Source organism: Thamnophis elegans, chromosome 15, assembly GCF_009769535.1.
Source record: "Thamnophis elegans isolate rThaEle1 chromosome 15, rThaEle1.pri, whole genome shotgun sequence".
NCBI lineage: Eukaryota > Metazoa > Chordata > Lepidosauria > Squamata > Colubridae > Thamnophis > Thamnophis elegans.
The window spans coordinates 7,286,005-7,306,514 of record NC_045555.1 but is presented as its reverse complement, the minus strand read 5'-3'; the positions used below and the strand labels follow the sequence as shown (position 1 = coordinate 7,306,514).

The window sequence follows — 20,510 nt, the reverse complement described above, 5'->3', positions numbered from 1 at the left end:
AGCCAAGTCCCCTTTCCCGGCGCTTAGTAGCTTTGCAAAAGAAGATCGGGGGCAATCGCCTCTCCCCCACCCCCAGGGAGAGGGGCTTGGCCGCTCACCATAGTCCTAGTTGCTTTCTAATGCGGAGAGACTGGGCCGGCGGGGGATGATGGGACCTGGAGTCCAACCTCTGGGGTGGAACCCTCCAGATTGTGGGGAGAAGAGAGGGGTCTCCGACTCCCCCACCCCCTATTCTTCGCTGCAGACCTCAGCCTGCAATCAGACCCGCCTTCCTGGCTGCATGCCCCGCCTCTCCGCCGGCCCCTCCCTCCGCCAGCCACGCCCATCCTAAGATCAGCTGGGCTGCCTGATAATACGCCGAAGAGACCCATTTCCTTGACCGCCGCCGACCCACCCATGTCCCCCCTGGTCGCCGCCGCCTGCTGTTGCTGCCCTCGCCGCCGCCTGCCGCCACCTTCCCGGGCCAGGTAAACCCCGAGAGGGTGGGGGGAGGGAGCAGCCCAACCCAGCCCGAAAGGAAGGGAGGCCAAGCGGAGAAATCTGGGGGTCTCGCCGCTCCTCCCCTCCCCCCGCCTGCTGCAGCAGCAAACAATCGGGGATCCTTAAAAGCACCGCAGGGTGGGGGAAGCAGACAGGCCGAATGTCTTTCCTTCCCAAAGCTCCTGGCAAGAGCAAAAGGAGCAAGAGTGCCTCTGAGCACATCCAAAGTTCTAGCGAAAGGAGAAAGAGTGTCTCTGAGCATGTCCAGAGTTGTAGGGAAAGGAGAAAGAGTGCCTCTGAGCACATCCAGAGTTCTAGGGAAAGGAGAAAGAGTGTCTCTGAGCACGTCCAGAGTTCTAGCTAAAGGAGAAAGAGGGCCTCTGAGCACATCCAGAGTTCTAGGGAAAGGAGAAAGAGTGCCTCTGAGCACGACCAGAGTTCTAGCTAAAGGAGAAAGAGTGCCTCTGAGCACATCCAGAGTTCTAGGGAAAGGAGAAAGAGTGCCTCTGAGCAGGTCCAGAGTTCTAGCGAAAGGAGAAAGTGTGTCTCTGAGCACATCCAGAGTTCTATCGAAAGGAGCAAGTGTCTGATCACGTCCAGAGTTCTAGCGAAAGGAGAAAGAGTGCCTCTGAGCATGTCCAGAGTTGTAGCAAAAGGAGCAAGAGTGCCTCTGAGCATGACCAGAGTCGCACCATGTAGCTTTAGGAGCCAGATTGCACATTTCCTATATTCCATGTGGCTTTTGGCTTCTTTAGCCCAACTTCATGTTGCAACAGTTCTGTCTCCTTGGGATTTGAGGGTGCTACTAGTCCTCATGATGTTTGTTGAACACTCAGTTCTCTCCAGAGGAAGGAACTGACCCTGCAGGACTTGCCGGAGGACGCCTTGCTGGACGTGCTCTCCAGGGTTCCCAAGAGGGACCTGATCCACAGCTGCCGCCTGGTCTGCAAATGGTGGCGTTACCTAGTGGACCTTCCCGTGGTCTGGAAGAGGAAATGCGAGCGACTCGGCTTCCGTCTGGAGCAGCTAGAAGGCAGCCTTCCAGACTGGAGGGAGTTTTTCTTCAGCTTGAGCAAGAGGAATCTCCTGAGGAATGTTTGTGGAAGAGGTTGGTCTTTGCTTCGGAGCCAGACAACAATTCCCAGAGGCCCCCCCCCCCCCCCAAAAAAAAACCCTCCATCCATGCGGTTAACTGACACGGCCCTTTAGGAACAGGGAACCCACATTGCTTTGTGTGCAAGAAGGCGGCTGAGGATGGAAGGGTGCCCCCCTGAGAAGCTAGCTTTCAACATGCAGGGAGCGCGTCAAATCTAGCAAAGGAAGCCATGAGAGGGAAAGCAGAGAGACCCAGATGAGCTGGCAAACTGGGTGGACCAATTGGCTTTCCTGCCTAAGCAGGGGGTTGGACTAGAAGACCTCCAAGTGTTCTGAGCGAGGCTTCCCAAGAGTAGGAATCAGACTCCTTGTCCCAACAAAAACCCTTTTATTCATTGACAGTGAATTCTGCTCCTTCACATCCAGCAAAGTCTTTCGAGGGAGGACTTACGGTCACAGACCTTATCTGGCTTGGAGAGCTGCCAGGCCGAGATCTGTAATACTTGGCCAGGAGTCTCGGAGAGTCAAGAACCAATGAAGCGAACTGATTGTCTCCTGCAAACTCCACTCCCCTTTCGCTCTTCTTTTATTTCCCCTGGGAGGGGCCATTCATCGTCCACCTGTGGCCTTCCTCCCAAGACAACCCCTGTTCCTTAGCTGTTCCCTTCATCTGGCCACTCTGCATATGCTCATACTGGGAACAGGCTCCAGCTATTCTTCTGCCCCACTGATGTCCGACTCTGAAGGCAGCTGATAACTGTCGGACGGCCTTGACCCCTTCTCTGCCTCTGACACAGAGCCTTCATCAGAGCCTTCCCCAGACTCTAGGACAGGCCCATGTCCCGTCCCCCCCCCACAACCTCCTCACTGTCCGAATCTGCTGACGCTGGCAGCCCACAACACCAAGGTCCCTTCCAACTCTTGTTATTCTATTCTATTGTAATTCCAACACCTGGTCATTTTTTCTTAATTTGCCTTTTTTCTTTTCTTTTTTCTTCTTTCCTGCAGCGGGGCTGAGATACTGGGAACTGTGTCCCGCGGACTGGATGGCCGATTGGATGCCCGAGGATCTCCCCAGAGGGTTCAAGAGGCATTTCTCCAGGATATTTAAAAGAAAACGCAAATCTCCTCTTCCAGACACCGTCTGGACGTGCTTCGTACCAACATGGCACCAAGATGGCGGCCTGAGGTATTTTAAATGTTGATAACAGAGTTAGGAGCTCATCTGGGAATTGGGAGGTTTGGCATGGTCCCCAGATTTGGGAAGGAGTCATCTCCCCCCAAGTCCAAACCAGGCCTGTGCAAAGAGTCTGAATTTGTACAGGTAGTTCTCGACTTATGACCGCAATTGAGCCCGAAATTTGCTAAGTGAGAGCGTGGTTGAATGAGTTGTGCTCCATTTTACCACTTTTCTCTCGCCACATTGGTTCAGTGAATCACGGCAGTTGTTAAAATTAGTAACACAGTTGTTAAGTGAATTTGGTTTCCCTATGGATTTTGCTTGTCACAAGGTCACAAATGGGGGATCGCATGACCCTGGGATGGTCATCAATGTGAGTCAGTTGTAAAACACGTAAATTGTATGACTCTGGGAATGCCACAACAGTCAAAATAGAATAGAATAGAATAGAACTATAGAGTAGGGCAGAACAGAACAAGATAGAACAGGACTATAAAGTAGACTAGAACAGAACAGGACTATAGAATAGAACAGAATAGAATAGAATAGAGAATAGAATATAGAATATAGAATAGAATATAGAATACAGAATAGAATATAGAATACAGAATAGAATATAGAATACAGAATAGAATATAGAATATAATATAGAATACAGAATAGAATATAGAATATAGAATAGAATATAGAATAGAATACAGAATAGAATATAGAATACAGAATAGAATATAGAATAGAATATAGAATACAGAATAGAATATAGAATACAGAATAGAATATAAAATAGAATACAGAATAGCATAGCATAGCAAATAGCAAATAGGAGCTTCAAGCTTCTAACCCTCTCCGGCTGCAGTGTCTTTTCCCCAGACCAGGAAGACCTTTCTGCATTTATATCTCTGTTTAGGTTTTTTGTTAAGAAGAAACAACGGGTCACCTTGAAGGACAAAGGGATCTCGAACTGGGTGATGGATGAAATGAAGCCCCAAATCACGGTGAAGGATTGGTGAGTATTGTAGACGGCAAAAAAAAAAAAAAAAGAGTAGGCACAAATTTTACGATGGTAAATGGGTTCTCTTTCTTTAAAATGCCCCAAATATTCTCTTCAGAAGAAAATTTGGCTTCCCTAAATGTTGTGTTTAGGGGGAGGGGGGAATCAAGTCTCTAGTCCTTAAGGCATGCCAAATATGCTTTGGATTCTTCATGCCCAAAGGTAAAGGTTCCCCTCGCACTTATGTGTTAGTCGTTCCCGACTCTAGGGGTGGTTCTCATCTCCGTCTCAAAGCCGAAGAGCCAGGGCTGTTCACTCCGTTACGCAGCGCTAGGGATTCGAACCACCAAACTGCCGACCTTTTGGATTGACAAGCTCAGCGTCTTAGCCACTGAGCCACCACGTCCCTTCATGCCCAAAACTCAAAAGAGCAAGATAGCTGGTTAAAATGAGATTGACTGTTTTATCATTCTAGTACCAGGGTCACCAACCGCGGCCACTTAAGACTTATGGATGTGGCTGGCTGGGGAATCCTGGGAGTTGAAGTCCACAAGTCTTCAAGTGGTCAAGGTTGGAGACCCCTTATTGAGAGGATACAAGCCAATAACCCAGCATTGCCTGGGTATTTATTTTTGGGGGGATTTCTATAACCTAATTTCTAATGTTGGATTTTCCTCCTTACCAGAGGGAGTCCCCTTGTGGAGTACTGTGAAGCTGTTACCATGGCAACTCCACTGTGCTGCACAGTAGAATCCATTTTTATGGCAGTACAGTAGAAGCCATTATAAGGCTACCTTCAATTCCCTCTACATTATTTCAGGCACAAAATGGAAGCAGCCAGCTGATGCTGTTTTCTGTCCCGTTTTTCTCCTCTGTAAAAACAGGTATTTTAATGTGGATAATTCCCATTACCAGCTGACGGTGAACCTGCTCTCTGCCGATTGCGAAGTCCTCCAAGATTACTGCAAGATGTTTGAAGTCCGAGAACAAGTGCCCACTGTGGAAGAATGGAGGGAGGTAAAACAAAACATTTGTGAAATGGTACAGGTAGTCCTCGAACGTACGACCACAATTGAGCCCAAAATGTATGTTGCTAAGTGAAACATTTGTTAAGTGAGTTTTGCCCCATTTTATGACGTTTCTTGCCCCTGCTGTTAAGTGAATCACTGCAGTGGTTAAGTTAGTACCATGTTACAGGTTAAGTGAATCTCGCTTCCCCCTTGGCTTTGCTTGTCAAAAGGTCGCAAAAGCGGATCACATGACCCCAGGACTCTGCAACTGTCATAAATATGAACCAGTTACCAAACATCCAAATTTTGATCTCTTGACCACGGCGAACCCTGCAATGGTTGTAAGTGTGAAAAATGGTCCTAAGTCACTTTTTTCAGTGACATCATAACTTTGAACAGTCACTAAACGAACTGTTGTAAGTCGAGGACTACCCATATGGACTCTTCTGCTCAAGCAGGGCTGTTGTGGCCTGCCAGTGGCCAGTGGAGCTAGCAGCAGATTCAGACAGTGAGGAGGTTGGGGAGGAACCTGGGCCAGTCCTGGAGTCTGGGGAAGGCTCTGATGAGGGCTCTGTGTCGGAGGCAGAGAGTGGACCAGGGACATCTGACAGTTATCAGCTGCCTTCAGAGTCAGACATCAGTAAGGCAGAAGAACATCTGGAGCCTGTTCCCAGTGCGCGCATGCACAGAGTTGCCAGATGAAGGGAACCGCTAAAGAACAGGGGTTGACTTGGGAGGAAGGCCACAGGTGGACAATGAATGGCCCCTCCCAGAGGAAATAAAAGAGGAGCAAAAGGGGAGTGGAGTTTGCAGGAGACAGTTTGCTTCATTGCTTCGTGACTCTCTGAGACTCCTGGCCAAGTTCTGCAGATATCGGCCTAGCAGCTCTCCAAGCCAGATAAGATCTGTGACTGTAAATCCTCCCTTGAAAGACTTTGCTGGATGCGAAGGAGCAGAATTCACAGGAAATTAATAAAAAGTGTTTTTTTTGTTGTTGGGACAAGGAGTTTGCTTCCTGCTCTTGGGAAGCTTCGGTCAGAACACCCCTTGAAACGGTCTCTGGTGCCCCGTAGGTTGGGGGCCACTGGACTAGATGACCTCCAAGGCTCCTTCTTGTTCTGGGTATTAAAGTAAATCCCTGGAAACAAAACATAGATTTTGCATTTTACAGCAATTTCCCTCCCCTCTCCTATTCCCCTCTTCTCCAGACCAAACTGTTCTTGTGTTTCTCTCCTCTGTAGGTTTCGTACACGTTTGAAAATTATCCGTCTGGAGTGCGCCATGTGGATTTTGAACATAGAGTGGGCTGGCGATCTGCAGTGAAAGTAACCAACAGTAGTATTGCAGTTGATTTAGTATGATGAGGGGGCAGCCTAGCCCAGGGCTCTTCATTTAGCACTTTGGCATTGTTTGAGAAGGGAGGAATTTTCTCTGTTTTATACGTTTTCTCTGAAACTGTGGGTTTACACTTGCACAGATCAACCACAAATGCTGCTGATCATTTTACGGGGTGATGGCAATATTTTTAGATCACAGGGAAGTGGGGGGGAGGTGGGGGAAGTAGTAAGTAGAACAGATTTTGGAGTTAATTTCCATGTTAAAGTTTCCTGTTAAAGGTTCGGGCTAGAGAGCACAAAAGGCTCTTTTGCGTACACACATTCTGTGACCAAAAACACACACTTCACAAGCAACGTTGGGAGAAGCGAGAGCAAATATGAAGCCAAGAACACATGCGGGCAACAGGGAAATTTGATTCTTTTCTTTTTTTATGTGTTAAATGCCTCGATTGCGACTTGCTAATTATTAGTACTCACTTTAAATAAAGGGAGGCGGTGGCTCAGTGGCTAAGATACTGAGCTTGTCGATCAGAAAGGTCGGCAGTTTGGCGGTTCAAATCCCTAGTGCCACGTAACGGAGGGAGCTCCCGTGACTTGTCCCAGCTTCTGCCAACTTAGCAGTTCGAAAGCACGTAAAAAATGCAAGTAGAAAATTAGGGATCCCCTTTGATGGGAAGGGAACAGCATTCCGTGCGCCTTCGGCATTGAGTGATTCTGGCCACATGACCAAGGAGACGTCTTCGGACAGTGCTGGCTCTTTGGCTTTGAAACGGAGATGAGCACTGCCACCTAGAGTCAGGAACAGCTAGCACATATGTGCAAGGGGAACCTTTACCTTCTCTCATACTGTTTTTTAGGCAAATTCAGAGGTGGTTTTGATCCAAAATATATTTAAAAGTAAGACCTCTGAAGTTCCAGGCCAAACTGTCAAAGGTTATTTTAGTTGTCTGAACAAGTCTAAGGAAGGCTGATCCTCTCTTGCGGAGTACTGGATGTAGTTAAACATGGTATAAAAATAATATGGAGAGAAGCAACCGTCTTTTCTTTGGAATCTCCTTACCAGGAATATCTGCTCAGGCTCCCTTCTAATTCTCCGTTTTTCACGGTTGAAAACTCTTTGTAAATGTCTCATGTCACTTGTTGCCATCTGATGCTTTTGAATTATTTTGTAAAATTAAAGTCACTTGGTGTTTTTTTTTTTTAAAAAAAAAACTGTGTTCCAGGCTGGTTTGAATGCCTTCTTTGAAGTCTGTGAAAATGGGTATAAAATTAAAGGAAAAAAACCCCCCTTTTTCTAGGTGAAAAAATGGCAATAGTTGGATAAATCAGGAACTCTGTAAGAGGTAAACTGTTTATTTCTGGGCTGGCTGGGACTAAAACATTTGAGTTGCACTTTGAGGCTTTTATCAAAAGAGGAAATAGTTAGACTCAACCATTGGCCGCAGAAGGAAGTAATTGAGATTCCTTTCTCCAAGACAGACATAATTTTTCAGAGCTCATGAACTTTAGCCTAGTGGCTAATCTTCAGGTAGTCCTTGACTTACAACAGTTCATTTAGTGACCGTTGAAAGTCACAACAGCACTGAAAAAAGGGACTTATGACCATTTTTCCTACTTACGACCTTTGTAGCATCCCCAGGATCAAAAGTCAGATGCTTGGCAACTGACACATACTTATCACCGTTGCTGTGTCCCAAGGTCCTGTGGTTTTGACCAGTGAGATCAATGGGGAAGCCAGATTCACTTAACAACCAGATTGCTAACTTATTAACTGTGGTGGTTCACTTAACAGCTGTGGCAAGAAAGCATAAAATGGGGCAAAACTCACTTAGCAACAGAATTTTGGGGCCCAATTGTGGTTTTAAGTTGAGGACAACCTGTACTGAGGGCTGAAAGTTACGCAACAAGTGAGGTTTAATTTTTAATTGCTAGCAAGCAAGGCCAGCTTTATTTTTGAAGGAAGATGGCACTCTGCATTTGTTTGAAAGAACACTAGCTTGCAAACCAAGTTTTAATGCTCAGGAAAAGTGGCTAAAGCTTCTTAAAATTTTGAAGCAGAGGGTCACTCTTCCTCTTTGTTGCGAAGTCGTGTCTGACCCATCGCGACTCTGATCCTATGGGCAACATTCCTCCAGGCCTTCCTGTCCTCTACCATCCTCTGGAGTCCATTTAAGCTCAGGCCAATTGCTTCCGTGACTCCATCCAGCCACCTCCTTCTCTGTTGTCTCCTTCTTCTGCCCTCCATCGTTCCCAGCATGAGGCTCTTCTCCAGTGGCTGCTATTTAGAAGCTCATTCTCTCATTGCAGCTGTACCTGGAAGCCTTTTATAAATTCATGGAAAAACCCCAAAACCATCCGTATCAAGAGTTCAAAGTGCAAAATAAATCCAAAGTCCATCAAAGTGGCTCGTTAGCTCTTGAGTTCCCCAGAGGGCGTTAACATCCAGGAATCAAAACAGAACAGCTCCACTGTTGTGTCCATGTGACATCAAACAACCTGCGTCATTCTATGCAAATGAATCAGGAATTCCCTCCTCCTCCATCTCTTCCTCCTCCTCCCTGGCCAGACAGACCTCGAAGAATTGGCTTGTGGGCACCAACATCTCCAGTGCTTTCTTTTGTCACTTTTCTTTGCATCTTTCTATCTTTGCGCGAGGAAGTGTCAGGAACTAGAGCGGGGAGTGGAGTTTTTGGAAGAGATTTGCAATCAAACAGGAGCCGGCATAAAGATGGGTCAGGGTCTCCCTGAAAATCTGCAAAATTAGAGCTACTTGATTAGGAAGCAAGGGTCCAAGAAAGAAAGCTATAGGGAGAGACTCTTCCTTGCTCACTGATGGTTGCCTGAATGTTTACAGCCAGAACAGAAAGTCCTAGGATAGCAATCGGCTGTCCTTGACTCTCTGCTTCCTGATCATGTGTTTTGGGAACTCCGTGGGCGGAAAGGCATCAGTTTTCCCACAGGCATCAGCAACGGAAAGTGAAGCTCAAGGCAGACGTGAAAGCTAACCCAGGGATTCTCCACCCAGAGCTCCGCTTTTTCTGGCCAGCCTTTCCCCAACCTCGTGTCCTTCAGACTCGGACACTTCCACCATACATGCCTTAGAACAGGGGTCCCCAACTCCAGATCAATGGACCAGCACTGGGCATGCCAGAAACCAGGCCACGCAAACAAGCGAAGTACCATCCATGGGATACAGGCAGCCCATGAAACCACTCCTCCTCTGGTCCGTGGAAATCTCCACGTAACTGGTCCCTGGTACCCAAAACGTTTGGGCGGGGGGGGGGGTTTGCTGCCTTAAAAAGCCTCTAGAAAGCAGACTCAAAGGTTTTCTCTGCCAACACTGCTGTCATAAAGACGCTCACTGTGGTGGTAGCATCTCCAAGCTCCATCATTTCCTTTCTATCTTTGCAGACGGATGCAGCAGCTTACAGGGAGCTTCGGTGATTCACCTTGCTGGATGTCCGGAGCCAATCCATGAAACTCTGGGCTGCTTTGCAGGAGGAGGGGAAGCCTGGGGTATGAAATTGCTGCCTGCTGACCTCGAGTCACTGAAGAATTTTGTCCATGAGATGCCTTGTTGTTGTTGTTAGTTGCAAAGTCGTGTCCAACCCCATGGACAATGTTCCTCCAGGCCTTTCTGTCCTCTACCATTCTCTGGAGTCCATTTAAGCTCACGCCTACCACTTCAGTGACTCCAGCCAGCCACTTCATTCTCTGTCGTCCCCTTCTTCTTTTGCCCTCCATCGTTCCCAGCATGAGGCTCTTCTCCAGGGAGTCTTTCTTCCTTCTCATTAGGTGGCCAAAGTATCTGAGTTTCCTCTTCAGGATCTGGCCTTCTAAAGAGCAGTCAGGGTTGATCTCCTCTAAGACTGACCGGTTGGATGGCCTTGCAGTCCAAGGGACTCAATGCAGGAGTCTTCTCCAGCACCAGAGTTCAAAGGCCTCCATTCTTTGGCGCTCAGCCTTCCTTATGGTCCAACCTTCACAGCCATACATTGCAGCTGGGAAAACCGTCACCTTGACTATATGCACTTTTGTTGGCAGGGTGATGTCTCTGCTTTGAGATGCCTAAGAAAGCAATATGAATGTTGGGATGAGGTCAGGTACGGCAGGTGGGCGGGGGAAATCCCCTCGGATATGTCAATCTGAGTTTCCCAAGCTCAGATTAAAACCATGAGTTTTTCTCATTCTAACAGGTGGTTTTTCCCTCTAGCTTTCATCTATCCTCCACTTTAACTCCTGGCATGGGAATTTGCTATCTACTTTTTCAAACATTGAGGTCTCTATACAGTCCCTGGAATGCAACCAAAAGCAGGCTAGGGAAGGTTTAGGATTTAGGATTTTAGGATTTTATTGGAAATTTATATGCCGCCCTTTTCCCTGAGGGGACTCAGGGCGGCTTACAACAGTGAAGGGAAGGGAGTGCAAGACAAGACTTAAAAAGAAAAGAATCGTGATTAAAAGAAAATTGATCATAAAAACACAACATTCACTCAACATTCGGGCGGGGTGAGAGTAATCCTATCCCCAGGCCTGACGGGATAGCCAGTTCTTAAGGGCTGTGCGGAAGGCCTGGACTGTGGTGAGGGTACGGATCTCCACGGGGAGGTTGTTCCATAATGTCGGAGCAGCAACTGAGAAGGCTCTCCTCCGCGTAGTCGCCAGTCGGCACTGACTGGCGGATGGAATTCGGAGGAGGCCTACTCTGTGCGATCTGATGGGACGCAGGGAGGTAATTGGCAGGAGGCGGTCTCTCAAATAGTCAGATCCACTACCATGGAGCGCTTTATAGGTGGTAAGTAAGACCTTGAAGTGCACCCGACGATCAACAGGTAGCCAGCGCAGCTCACGGAGGATTGGTGTTATATGGGCGAACCGTGGTGCGCCCATGATCACTCGCGCGGCCGCGTTCTGGACTAGCTGAAGTCGCCGGATGCTCTTCAAGGGCAGCCCCATGTAGAGCACATTGCAGTATTCCAGCCTAGAGATCACAAGGGCTCGAGTGACTGTTGTGAGAGCCTCCCGGTTCAGGTGGGGCCGCAACTGGCGCACCAGGCGAACCTGGGCAAATGCCCCCCTGGTCACAGCCGACAAGTGGTGGTCAAAACTCAGCTGTGGATCCAGGAGGACTCCCAAGTTGCGGACCCTATCTGAGGGGAATAAATTTTGCCCCCCCAGCCTGATAGGTGGAACGTTAGCCAAATTTTTGGGAGGAAAACACAACAGCCACTCGGTCTTGTCTGGGTTGAGTACCAGTTTGTTAGCTCTCATCCAGTCTTTAACAGCCTCAAGGCCCCGGTTCATCACGTCCACCGCTTCACTGAGTTGGCACGGGGCGGACAGATACAACTGAGTATCGTCCGCATACTGGTGGTATTTTATCCCGTGCCTTCGAATGATCTCGCCCAGCGGTTTCATGTATATGTTAAATAGCAGGGGGGACAGAACCGAACCCTGCGGCACCCCATAGGTTAGGGGCCTCGGGGACGATCTCTCCCTCCCCACCAACACCGACTGCGACCTGTCCGAGAGGTAGGAGGAGAACCACTGTAAAACAGTGCCGCCCACCCCCACCTCCCGCAGTCGTCGCAGAAGGATACCAAAACTGGCAAGCAGTTTTTGTTAGCATAAATTAAGCTGGCTGCCCACCCCCACCCCCCTTTGGTGGCTCTTAAGACGCCCTTTCCCTGGGGGTTTCCCCCTCCCCCAAATCCCACTGAATCCTTTTTTTTCATTAAACTAGACGTAGTACCCGATTCCAGCAAACTTCGTTCTTTCAATGTTTCAGCCTCCAGTCCCTTCATCGTCTTTGTTGCTCAGTCCTACCCATTACATTGACAGATACGGATTAACAGAGTGGGAAGGGACCTTGTAGGTCATCTAGTCCAAACCCTTCGCCCAACCAGGAGACTCTACACCATTCCTGACAGATGGCAGTCCAGTCTTTTCTTGAAAGCTTTCAGTGATGAAGCTCCCACAATTTCTGAAGGCAACTTCTGTTCCATGGGTTGGTTGATCTGTCAGAAAAAATCTCTCCTTATTTCCAGGTTGAACCTCTCCTTGTTTAGTTTCCATCCATTATTCCTTATCTGGCTTTCGGAAAATTTTCTTCCTGAACTCCAACCAGGTAAAAGGGGGGGAGGGGCACCCCCAGGGAAGAGGTGTCTTAAAGCCACCAAAGGGGGAGGGGGACACAGCTTAATTTATGCCACAAGAGTGATCTCCTTGAATCAGCACCGGGAATCTTTCCCACCCTGCCTTTCCCCACCCCCACTGATAACCCCAAATTGACTGGGTAGTGGGGGAGAAGCTGACACGAGATGATCATACGGATGTGGAAGGAGAGAGCCACGTCCAGCTGCTGCCTGCCCTCCGCCCATGCTCCACAGCCACTCTTCTCTTTTCATGCCTGTTTTCACAGCTGGTTAGCTAAGACAAAGCTTGGGAGGGGCGTGGATGGGTGGGTTTGAACTATTTTCCAGGCTCCCCTGCCCCCCTCTAACCCCCCTGTGTGGTGGCCGCAAGAGGGGATCAAGATGCAGGGAAGAAGGGAGAGCGTCCCTTGGCATCCTCCTCCCTCTCTCTCTCACACATTCTCATTTTCTCTATCTCATTTTCTCTTTCTCATTCTTTTTCTTTCTCATTCTCTCTCATTTCTTTTTCTCTTTCTCATTCTCACACATACACAACTTTCTTTCTCATTCTCTCTCGCACACACATTCTCATCCTTTCTTTCTCACACACTCATCTTTCTCATTTTTCTTTCTTTCTCATTCTTTCTCATTCTCTCACACACTCATTCTTTCTCATTTTCTCTATCTCATTTTCTCTTTCTCATTCTCTTTTTCTTTCTCATTCTCTCATTTCTTTTTCTTTCTCATTCTCTTTTTCTCTTTCTATCATTTTTTTCTCTTTCTCATTCTCCTCACACATACACAACTTTCTCATTTTCTCACACACTCATCTTTCTCATTCCTTTCTTTCTCATTCTTTCTCATTCTCTCTCTCACACACTCATTCTTTCTCACTCTCATTCTTTCTCATTCTCACACACACACTCATCTTTTTCTCTCTCATTCTCTTTCTCATTCTCTCATTTCCTCTCTCTCTCTCTCTCACACACACACACACTCATCTTTTTCTCTGTCTCTTTCTCTCTCTCATGGACGCTTTCCACTTTATGATCTGGCTCTGCTCACAAGTTGAGACGTTAAACATCTGGAACGATGCCCCGTTGGGAGCGAGTGGCGGTCACCGCCTAGTAAATTTCCACAGCATTCGGGAAGCTTTTGGACCAGGATGGGAGACGGGAGGGCATGCGTCACTGAGTGAGCAGGAACCTTGCCTGACAGGCTCACGCCCCTACTGCTCCATTTCTCCACCCCACCCCCCTCCCCCCCCTCCAGCCTCTTCAACAGCAAAGCAGGCAACGCCTTCCTCTCTTCCGCATCTTAGCAAAGTTATACTTGAGTTGCGGCACCCTGTTGCTGATCGGGACTTTTTCCTGCCCAGAGGGGGCACAAATTCCTTTCCTGCCTCTTCCTTGCAAGCCAGGTAAACCCCCTCCCCTCCCCAGCCTTTCTCAGCTGAGAGCTGGAGCCCCACCACCATCGGGCAAGCCAAGCGGGTGGGACTTCTAAATCCAGAACTTGGATCTTCAAGAGTGAAGAGCCCGGACAAAGTTCCCCTCCACTTTAGTTCCTCGCAGAGATGTTACTTTAAAGCTTTCCTTTCTTTGCGCTCCAGAGCTCAGCTTTCAGGATTGACACAGAAGAAGAGATTGGGCTGGGTGGGTTTCCAAGCGATTCTTCAAAACTCCCGAAGCCAGGATAAGAAACAATGAGTGGAAATTAGTTAAGGAGAGAAGCAACCTAGAACTAAGGAGCTTTGGGGGAGGCTGAAGGAAAGTAGGGGAAGGATGGAGGGGGAAGAGAGAAAGAGAGAGACCAGGTGAAGGCCAGTGTGGATAGGGTTGAAAGGGAGCTGCAAGACCATCTGTCTGGTTGGGATCGATTCCCACATCTAGGTGGGGTTCTGCTCTCCAGTGGCCCATCGCAGTGTTTCCTCATCTCTCGTGTCCATCTCTCTAGTCGTCCTTGGCAAAAAAAAACAACCCATGGCAAGCATTCAAGATTTGCCGGATGACATTTTGCTGGCGGTCTTCCGCCTGCTCCCAATCAAGGAGCTGATCTGGAACTGCCGGCTGGTTTGTTCCCGGTGGCGAGACATCTTGGACACCCCTTCCCTGTGGCGGCGCAAGTACCAAGAGGAGGACGCTGACCTGAGGATGCCAAAGACCTTCTACATTTTCTGCCACTTGGAGAGGAACTTAATCAAGAACCCTTGTGGCGAAGGTGAGTCCCACTGGAACCAGGGGAGAGCGTGTCCGGGTTTCAACGACCATTCTGGGGTCTGCGATAGCTTCCAAAGACCAAGAGGGGGACAGCTCTGCTCTAAGCAAAAGGGCAAAGGACACCCAGGTGGGCAAAAAGTCCGACGAACTGTCTTTCCTTCTCCCAAAGTGCTTTTCTTCAAGAGGCCACTGGACTTCCTTATTCTTTTTTGGAGACGTTTCGCTTCTCAGTCAAGAGGCTTCTTCAGTTCTGACTAGATGGTGAGGAACGGAAGGATTTGTTCTCCTTGCAGAGAGCTGGTCATTCGCCTCCTTTTAGAGAGTCACTGAGACCCCTTGGAGGTTTCTCTGTGTCCTCAGGGTCACTCGAGTGGTGCAAATGGGTGTGGAGCCTTCTTGGAACTGCTGAAAGGACTGTGTTGTAAACTGGAGATAGAGGATGTTGCGCCCCTCCCCTTCGAATGACCAGCTGTCTGCAAGGAGTACAAATCTTTCCATTCCCCATCGTTCAGTCAGAGCGGAAGAAGCTTCTTTGGATGAGAAGAGAAACGTCTTCAAAGGAAAACAAGGAAGTCTAGTTGCCTCTTGAAAAAAAGCACCTTTGGGACAACCAGGACCTGGAGGACGGAGAACCTCCACTGATATGTCTTTCCTTCTTTTTCTCTCTCTTTCTGCAGCTGGATGGTTGAGTTGGCCCGAAGCCTCTAGGGCAGGGATGGTGAATCTTTTTGGCACAGAGTGCCGAAAAGGGAGCGGGAGCGGGCGCGTCTTGCCCGCAACCTAGAAGAGCAGCTGCCGAGGGGCCATGCGCACACCGTAAAATGAATTATGGTTTTCAGCACGCACATGCACAGCAGCCGAGTAGTCTAAATGGGGCACATGTGCGCCTGATGATCAGGTGGCCGAGGTGCATGCTCACGCCAGGAAATGGAAGACCATCTCTTCCTGTCTCTGGCACTGCTGCATGGCCAGCTTGCCGTCACGCACGCATGGGCACCAGAAACCCAGAAGAGGCTCCGCCTGCCACTTTGGACAGGCATGTGCCATAGGTTCACCATCAGGGGAAAAATAATAATTTTCAAATGAAAGCAGTGGCCCTGCTAATAATAAATTAGAGATCTTTTTACCATTGAGGACAGGCCTTTTACATTTTGACCAGGGTCTTCTACGGCCCTGGGGACTGACATGAATTAAGAGACCCTTGTGTAAATAATGAAGTTAATATTCATTCTGTCTTCAAGAGCCGCCGAACTTCTGTACCATTGTGACTTTCAAAGGTGTGAATGGGGTAGGGAGCGTGTGGTGCTTCTTCTTTGACTTCCCGTGGCTTTTTCTAACAGACGGATTAGACTTCTGGGATACGGCCACGCCTTCAAACGGACAGTGGAAAATTAAAGATGTCTTTGAAAAAGACTCTGCAAAGCTGCAGTCCTGGGACTTCCTTCAGAGGAATCTTTTCGTAAAAGATGAATGGATACCCTATCAAGAGGTTGAAAAATGTTTTGCTGTGTACAATGGGTGAGGAGGAGGATCGTGACGTTTATTCGGACATTTAATTGATGGGGGTGGGGGGGGGGAGGGAAGTCACCGTGGGAATTTGTGGCCTTCTGCCAGGCAAGCTAGACTTCCTTCTCTCAAAATGATAGAAAGGGGAAGTTTCACTTTATATGGATTCATTCCACCTAGCAAGAATTTTGATTTTAAGATTGTTCCAGAACAGAAACATTTTTCCGAGCCAAAGAAGGATGATCCCATTTAATGTAATTTAAATCAGGCCGCGTGAATTCTGCTCTATCCCAAATGACTTGTCTGCTTTCTTCCGATTTTTCAGTTCGTTAAACGCTACGGTTGAAAATACCTCTGTGTCTTTTGCTCCCGTTCAGTGCTTAGGAACTTAAAAAAAGACCCGTCTCGCCCAATTAGACCCCAGTTTCCTCTGCTCTAATGTAACCAAAGTCTCGTTAAGACCCAGGCTGTTAACCCGACGAAGCTCTCCAACCTCCAGAAGTGCAGGATTGTTTCTGAATTGTGGTACTTTCTCCGGTAGGCTCTGCACAAAGTCTCAGCTCATCACGTTGAAGGATGAAGGTTACTGGGATCAGCTGATGGATGACGGGAGACCCACAATTATGGTGAAGGATTGGTAAGGGCCAGAACATCAGCTCCTGGCATAAGGGAGCAGGAAACGTAGGCAACTAGGCATTGTCCTGACCAGAAAGCAGGAGGCAGAGTCCTGGTCCCGACAAAACCGCTTTTATTAAACGAATGGGAATTCCTCTCATTCACATTCAGCCAAGGCCTGGCAAACAGTCTTTCCAAGGAATATTTATGACCACAGACCTTATCTCTCTTGGAAAGCTGCCATGTGAATATTTTCCAACTGAGGTGCTGTGCAAGGAAAGACTGGGAGATTCAGGGACAGATCTTCACACTCCTGAAATGAATCTAAAGACCGAACAAATTGTTTCCTGCAAAAGCCCACTCCCCTTTCGTTCTTTTATTTCCTATGGGAGGGGCCATTTACCTTCCACCTGTGGCTTTACTCCCAAATTTACCCTTATTTCTGAGTTGTTCTTTTCTTCTGGCAGCTCTGTGCATGCGCACACTGGGAACAGGCTCCAGCTGTTCCTCTGCCTCACTGCTGTCTAGCTCCATAGGCACTTGATCCCTGCCAGACAGCCTCGGACTCATCTCTGCCTCCAGCGCAGAGCCCTCGTCCGAGCCTTCCCCAGCCTCCAGGACTGGCCCATCTTCCTCCCCAACCTCCTCACTGTCCAACTCCGCTGGTGGGCCACAACAGATGTTAAGAGATATAAAAATATGGGCTTGAGGTGGTCTCCCTGCTTAGATCTGGACTGCAAGGCCAGCTCTGCAAAGTTTTACCTTCCTAAGGCAACAAGCTGCTAAAGCTCTAGATAACCCAAGCCCTCCCTGGCTGTTTACCTGCCCAGGTGCAGGATTGCTTGAACCTCTACTTCAAGCAACTGGTAGCTTTTAAAGATGCATATGTAGAAGTCAACCTGTAGAAAGTTAGCACCCATGCCTCTCCTAGAAGAATGAAATATTTTGAGAAATGTTAAAAAGGCAGATTATTATATTTCCGTGGATGAGAAATGGAGAAATATGCTCTTGGAAAGCAGCCCCTCCCTTCCTTAATAGCCCTCAACAGATGTCAGCACTTGTCAGAGATAGAGAGATAGATAGTTCTATTCATAAGCACATTCGCTACAGCAAGGTCTGAACAAAGGTAGGATTAGACTTCAGCCACAACAAGCCCCTTCACTGCATCAGCCAAACTTCAACCAAACCTGGGAGCTCAGATCTCAGCTATGACCCCTACGTGGCTGACTCTGCCGACAGCCAAGTGTTTGATTCTGACCAGCTCAAGGTTGACTCAGCCTTCCATCCTTCCGAGGTGGGTAAAATGAGGACCCAGATTGTTAGGGGCAATAGGCTGACATTTGTGAACTGCTTAGAGAGGTATATAAGTGCTATTCCATAACCAAGTCAAATGGCAAGAGTTTGGAGACCAGGAATGCTGGCCGGAATTGGCACTGGAGCTCCTGTCTGTTGTATTGTTCGGTCTCCAAGCTCCTTCTCCTCCAGCAAGCCCTTGGCCAAGCCTTGCCTGGCCATCCTGAGACAAGGATGTGCTGGCTTCAAACCTTGTCTCTCCGCTTTCCCCCCCCCATAGGTTTTACAGCAGCTTCAACAGCCATTACAAGTTGTGTGTGAAGCTGTTGTCCGAGGATTTCAAAGTCATCCGAGAGTATCATTCCAAGAACAAATACAAATACGACTCCGAGTACAATAACGAATGGCGCCAGGTAAGAGAAGGGGAATCTCCTGGAATGGTTGTCCTTATTTCCCAACCCGGCGCTGAGGTTCGTCTCAAAGGCAACTCACCTTGGCTCCCTCTCTCTTCTCTCTCTCTTTGGCAGGTCTCGCATGGTTTTCACAACATCCCTCCTGGAATCCGTCACATCTTTTTTCAGCACCAAGGCCTGAATTTCAACTGGCAGCAATCGAGCTTTGGTGCCAAACTCATGAAGTGCTTGAAAATGGCCAAAGACAGGGGGAAATCCCCAAGGATGAGGATTACCAAAACGAGCGTCACCGTTGGACCGTTTTCCCTAGACAGGGCCCTGTACAACAGACACGGCCGAGAGATTAGACACTGTCACTTCAGCAGGTGTCCCTGCCGGGGGAACTACATCCATTTGTAACGTTTTCGTAAGCAGACGCAATAACCGAGGTGTGTCCTTGCAAACCTTTTCCTTCCCCCAGAAAAGTTAAAAGCGAAGTAACGGGGTGAAGTGGCCCAGATGAAGTTGTCTCCTTCTCATTCCCTCTGAAAATAAGAGCACTTTTAAAAAGAAAGTACGTCCAGCATCCAGACAGTTACGACAGGATGGACTTTATTGGGCACGGAAAATAATAATAATTAGGCTACCACAAGGCATCGAAACACAAAAACAGTTTGTGCAGTTTGCTTGCAATATTTGGGAAAACCACTGCCCTCCAAAGCTTTTGAACGCCTCACAATTACTTTTTGCTCTCCCTCCAAATGCACAAAGGGTAAGAACACAAGCAAAAATAGTGGGAAAATAGGTGGATATTCTACCAGAGGTTGAATCCTCTTTTCCTTCCGAAAGGATCTATTTTCTTCTACCTCCTCTGCAAACGTTGTAACATTCAATGTTAAAGTACTTTATTGTCCCTTCATTTTCTGGGCTGTTATGGCAACAGCCTGGATAATAAAATCTTCTGCGAGGCCCCTATTCCTGCCGGCTCATTGCTGCTACTACAGTTGCCATTCCATGCATTCTTAAAAAACATGCTGCAATTGTGGCTTCACAAACTTCAACTGCAGTCCGGCTGGCCTACCTATTGGCCAGTCAGGTGAACTAATGGCTGGTTCGTAGGCATTCTTCGCTTTCCCACACCTGAAACAAGGTGATCGAGGCCCAGAAATGGCTGGACTGCATTACCCAGCTGTGTCTCGGAGGTTGTGTCTTGTAAAAGAAGCCTTCCTTTTTTTTTTCCTCCTCCACAACTCCCAAACTTTGAGAAAAACTGTTTTCCCTCCACCCTCAAGCTGGAGTCCATCTTTACTCCCCATCGCTTCTGGGAAAGAGCCCCGTGGGGACACCAGAGGCCAGAGAGGGAGCCAGGAAGAGGGTTGGACACAGGCCTTCGGTTACCAGAAAGGGCACCTGGAGGAGAAGAGAGCAGTCATCAAGCAGTCAAACAACCTGGCGGGAAGTTCCTATACAACTGGGACAGCTTTGCTTTTGAAGTCCCATTGAGCTTTCCCTGGGGATTTGTGAGGAAGATATGGAGAAAGTGGGGGAAAAGGAAAGGAAAGGAGAAAAGTGGAAATGAAAGATAAATGGGAAAAAGGAAGATGAGGGAGGCAAGAAGGAAGGAAAGTAAGGAAAGATAAATGGAGAAAAGGAAGGTGAGGGAGGGAAGAAGGAAGGAAGGATGGTGAGGGAAAGGAAGGGAAAGGAAAGATAAATGGAGAAAATGAAGGTGAGGGAGGGAAGAAGGAAGGAAGGAAAGGGAAAGAAAAGGAAGGTGAGGGAGGGAAGACGGAAGGTGAGAGAAGGGAAGGGAAGGAAAAATAAATGGAGAAAAGGAAGGTGAGGGAGGGAAGAAGGAAGGTAGGTGAGGGAAGGGAAAGGAAAGGATCAATCATCCCACTGCCAGCTCATGAAGCTTGGACAGGAGAGATGCAGCCCTGAAGGAAGGAAGAAAGGAAGGAAGGAAAGAGAGAGAGAGAAAGGGAAGGAAGGCTTAGAAGGCTAAACAAGAGGAAGAAAAGAACTTTTTTTAATTCCAAGAGTTTTTTGGCACTCAAAATGCTTTTGGATCTTCAACAGTGGAAAAGAAGTAAAGTATGAGGCATGTGATTCGTTGTGACAATGAGAGAGAGAGAGAGATGGCTTGAACAGGGACTCGTGTTCAGGATCAAGCCTTCCGCAGCCAGGCCGACTGACTAGAAGCTTCCTCTCAAATGAGAGGCGGCAATCCCTTTTTCGACCTACTGACGAGCAAAAGT

The 20,510-nt window shown here is 48.1% G+C and overlaps 4 protein-coding genes across 5 annotated transcripts in view; 2 read left to right on the top strand and 2 right to left on the bottom strand.

Annotated features, from left to right (window-relative positions):
- The window catches only part of UBIAD1 (UbiA prenyltransferase domain containing 1), an 11,292-nt gene extending 11,025 nt beyond the window's left edge, over positions 1-267 (bottom strand). Inside the window, exon 1 of the mRNA XM_032231848.1 lies at positions 99-267. The gene's annotated coding sequence lies outside the window, so the exon portion shown is untranslated. The remainder of the gene's footprint in view (positions 1-98) is intronic.
- A 39-nt stretch (positions 268-306) lies between these two features.
- On the top strand, positions 307-6,571 carry LOC116518451 (F-box only protein 44-like). Its single transcript, XM_032231850.1, has 6 exons — positions 307-467; positions 1,317-1,588; positions 2,584-2,764; positions 3,663-3,761; positions 4,631-4,763; positions 5,998-6,571. The coding sequence occupies exons 1-6, from the start codon at positions 397-399 to the stop codon at positions 6,115-6,117; spliced, it is 876 nt and encodes a 291-aa protein (XP_032087741.1). The 5' UTR covers positions 307-396; the 3' UTR covers positions 6,118-6,571.
- Positions 6,572-8,340: 1,769 nt separating this feature from the next.
- On the top strand, positions 8,341-19,023 carry LOC116518291 (F-box only protein 44-like). 2 transcript variants are annotated; one of them, XM_032231596.1, is made up of 6 exons: positions 8,341-9,609; positions 14,184-14,447; positions 15,787-15,964; positions 16,494-16,589; positions 18,141-18,273; positions 18,388-19,023. In XM_032231596.1, the coding sequence occupies exons 2-6, from the start codon at positions 14,210-14,212 to the stop codon at positions 18,670-18,672; spliced, it is 930 nt and encodes a 309-aa protein (XP_032087487.1). In that variant the 5' UTR covers positions 8,341-9,609; positions 14,184-14,209; the 3' UTR covers positions 18,673-19,023. The 2 variants fall into 2 exon arrangements, with proteins under 2 accessions (XP_032087487.1, XP_032087486.1); XM_032231595.1 differs by lacking the exon at positions 8,341-9,609 and adding an exon at positions 13,486-13,647.
- The window catches only part of MTOR (mechanistic target of rapamycin kinase), an 82,794-nt gene continuing 81,131 nt past the window's right edge, over positions 18,848-20,510 (bottom strand). Inside the window, exon 59 of the mRNA XM_032231592.1 lies at positions 18,848-19,662. Within this exon, the coding sequence (XP_032087483.1) occupies positions 19,647-19,662 (16 nt within the window). The 3' untranslated portion in view covers positions 18,848-19,646. The remainder of the gene's footprint in view (positions 19,663-20,510) is intronic.

What these genes read in the sequence shown, in the direction of transcription:
- LOC116518451 (XM_032231850.1), top strand. Translation starts at nt 397, where the DNA reads ATGTCCCCCCTGGTCGCCGCCGCCTGCTGTTGCTGCCCTCGCCGCCGC. An exon ending in CAAATCACGGTGAAGGATTG is followed by an intron (nt 3,762 to 4,630) that starts GTGAGTATTGTA and finishes CTGTAAAAACAG; the next exon opens with GTATTTTAATGTGGATAATT. An exon ending in CTGTGGAAGAATGGAGGGAG is followed by an intron (nt 4,764 to 5,997) that starts GTAAAACAAAAC and finishes TCTCCTCTGTAG; the next exon opens with GTTTCGTACACGTTTGAAAA.
- LOC116518291 (XM_032231596.1), top strand. Translation starts at nt 14,210, where the DNA reads ATGGCAAGCATTCAAGATTTGCCGGATGACATTTTGCTGGCGGTCTTC. An exon ending in TGTTTTGCTGTGTACAATGG is followed by an intron (nt 15,965 to 16,493) that starts GTGAGGAGGAGG and finishes TTTCTCCGGTAG; the next exon opens with GCTCTGCACAAAGTCTCAGC. An exon ending in ACAATTATGGTGAAGGATTG is followed by an intron (nt 16,590 to 18,140) that starts GTAAGGGCCAGA and finishes CCCCCCCCATAG; the next exon opens with GTTTTACAGCAGCTTCAACA.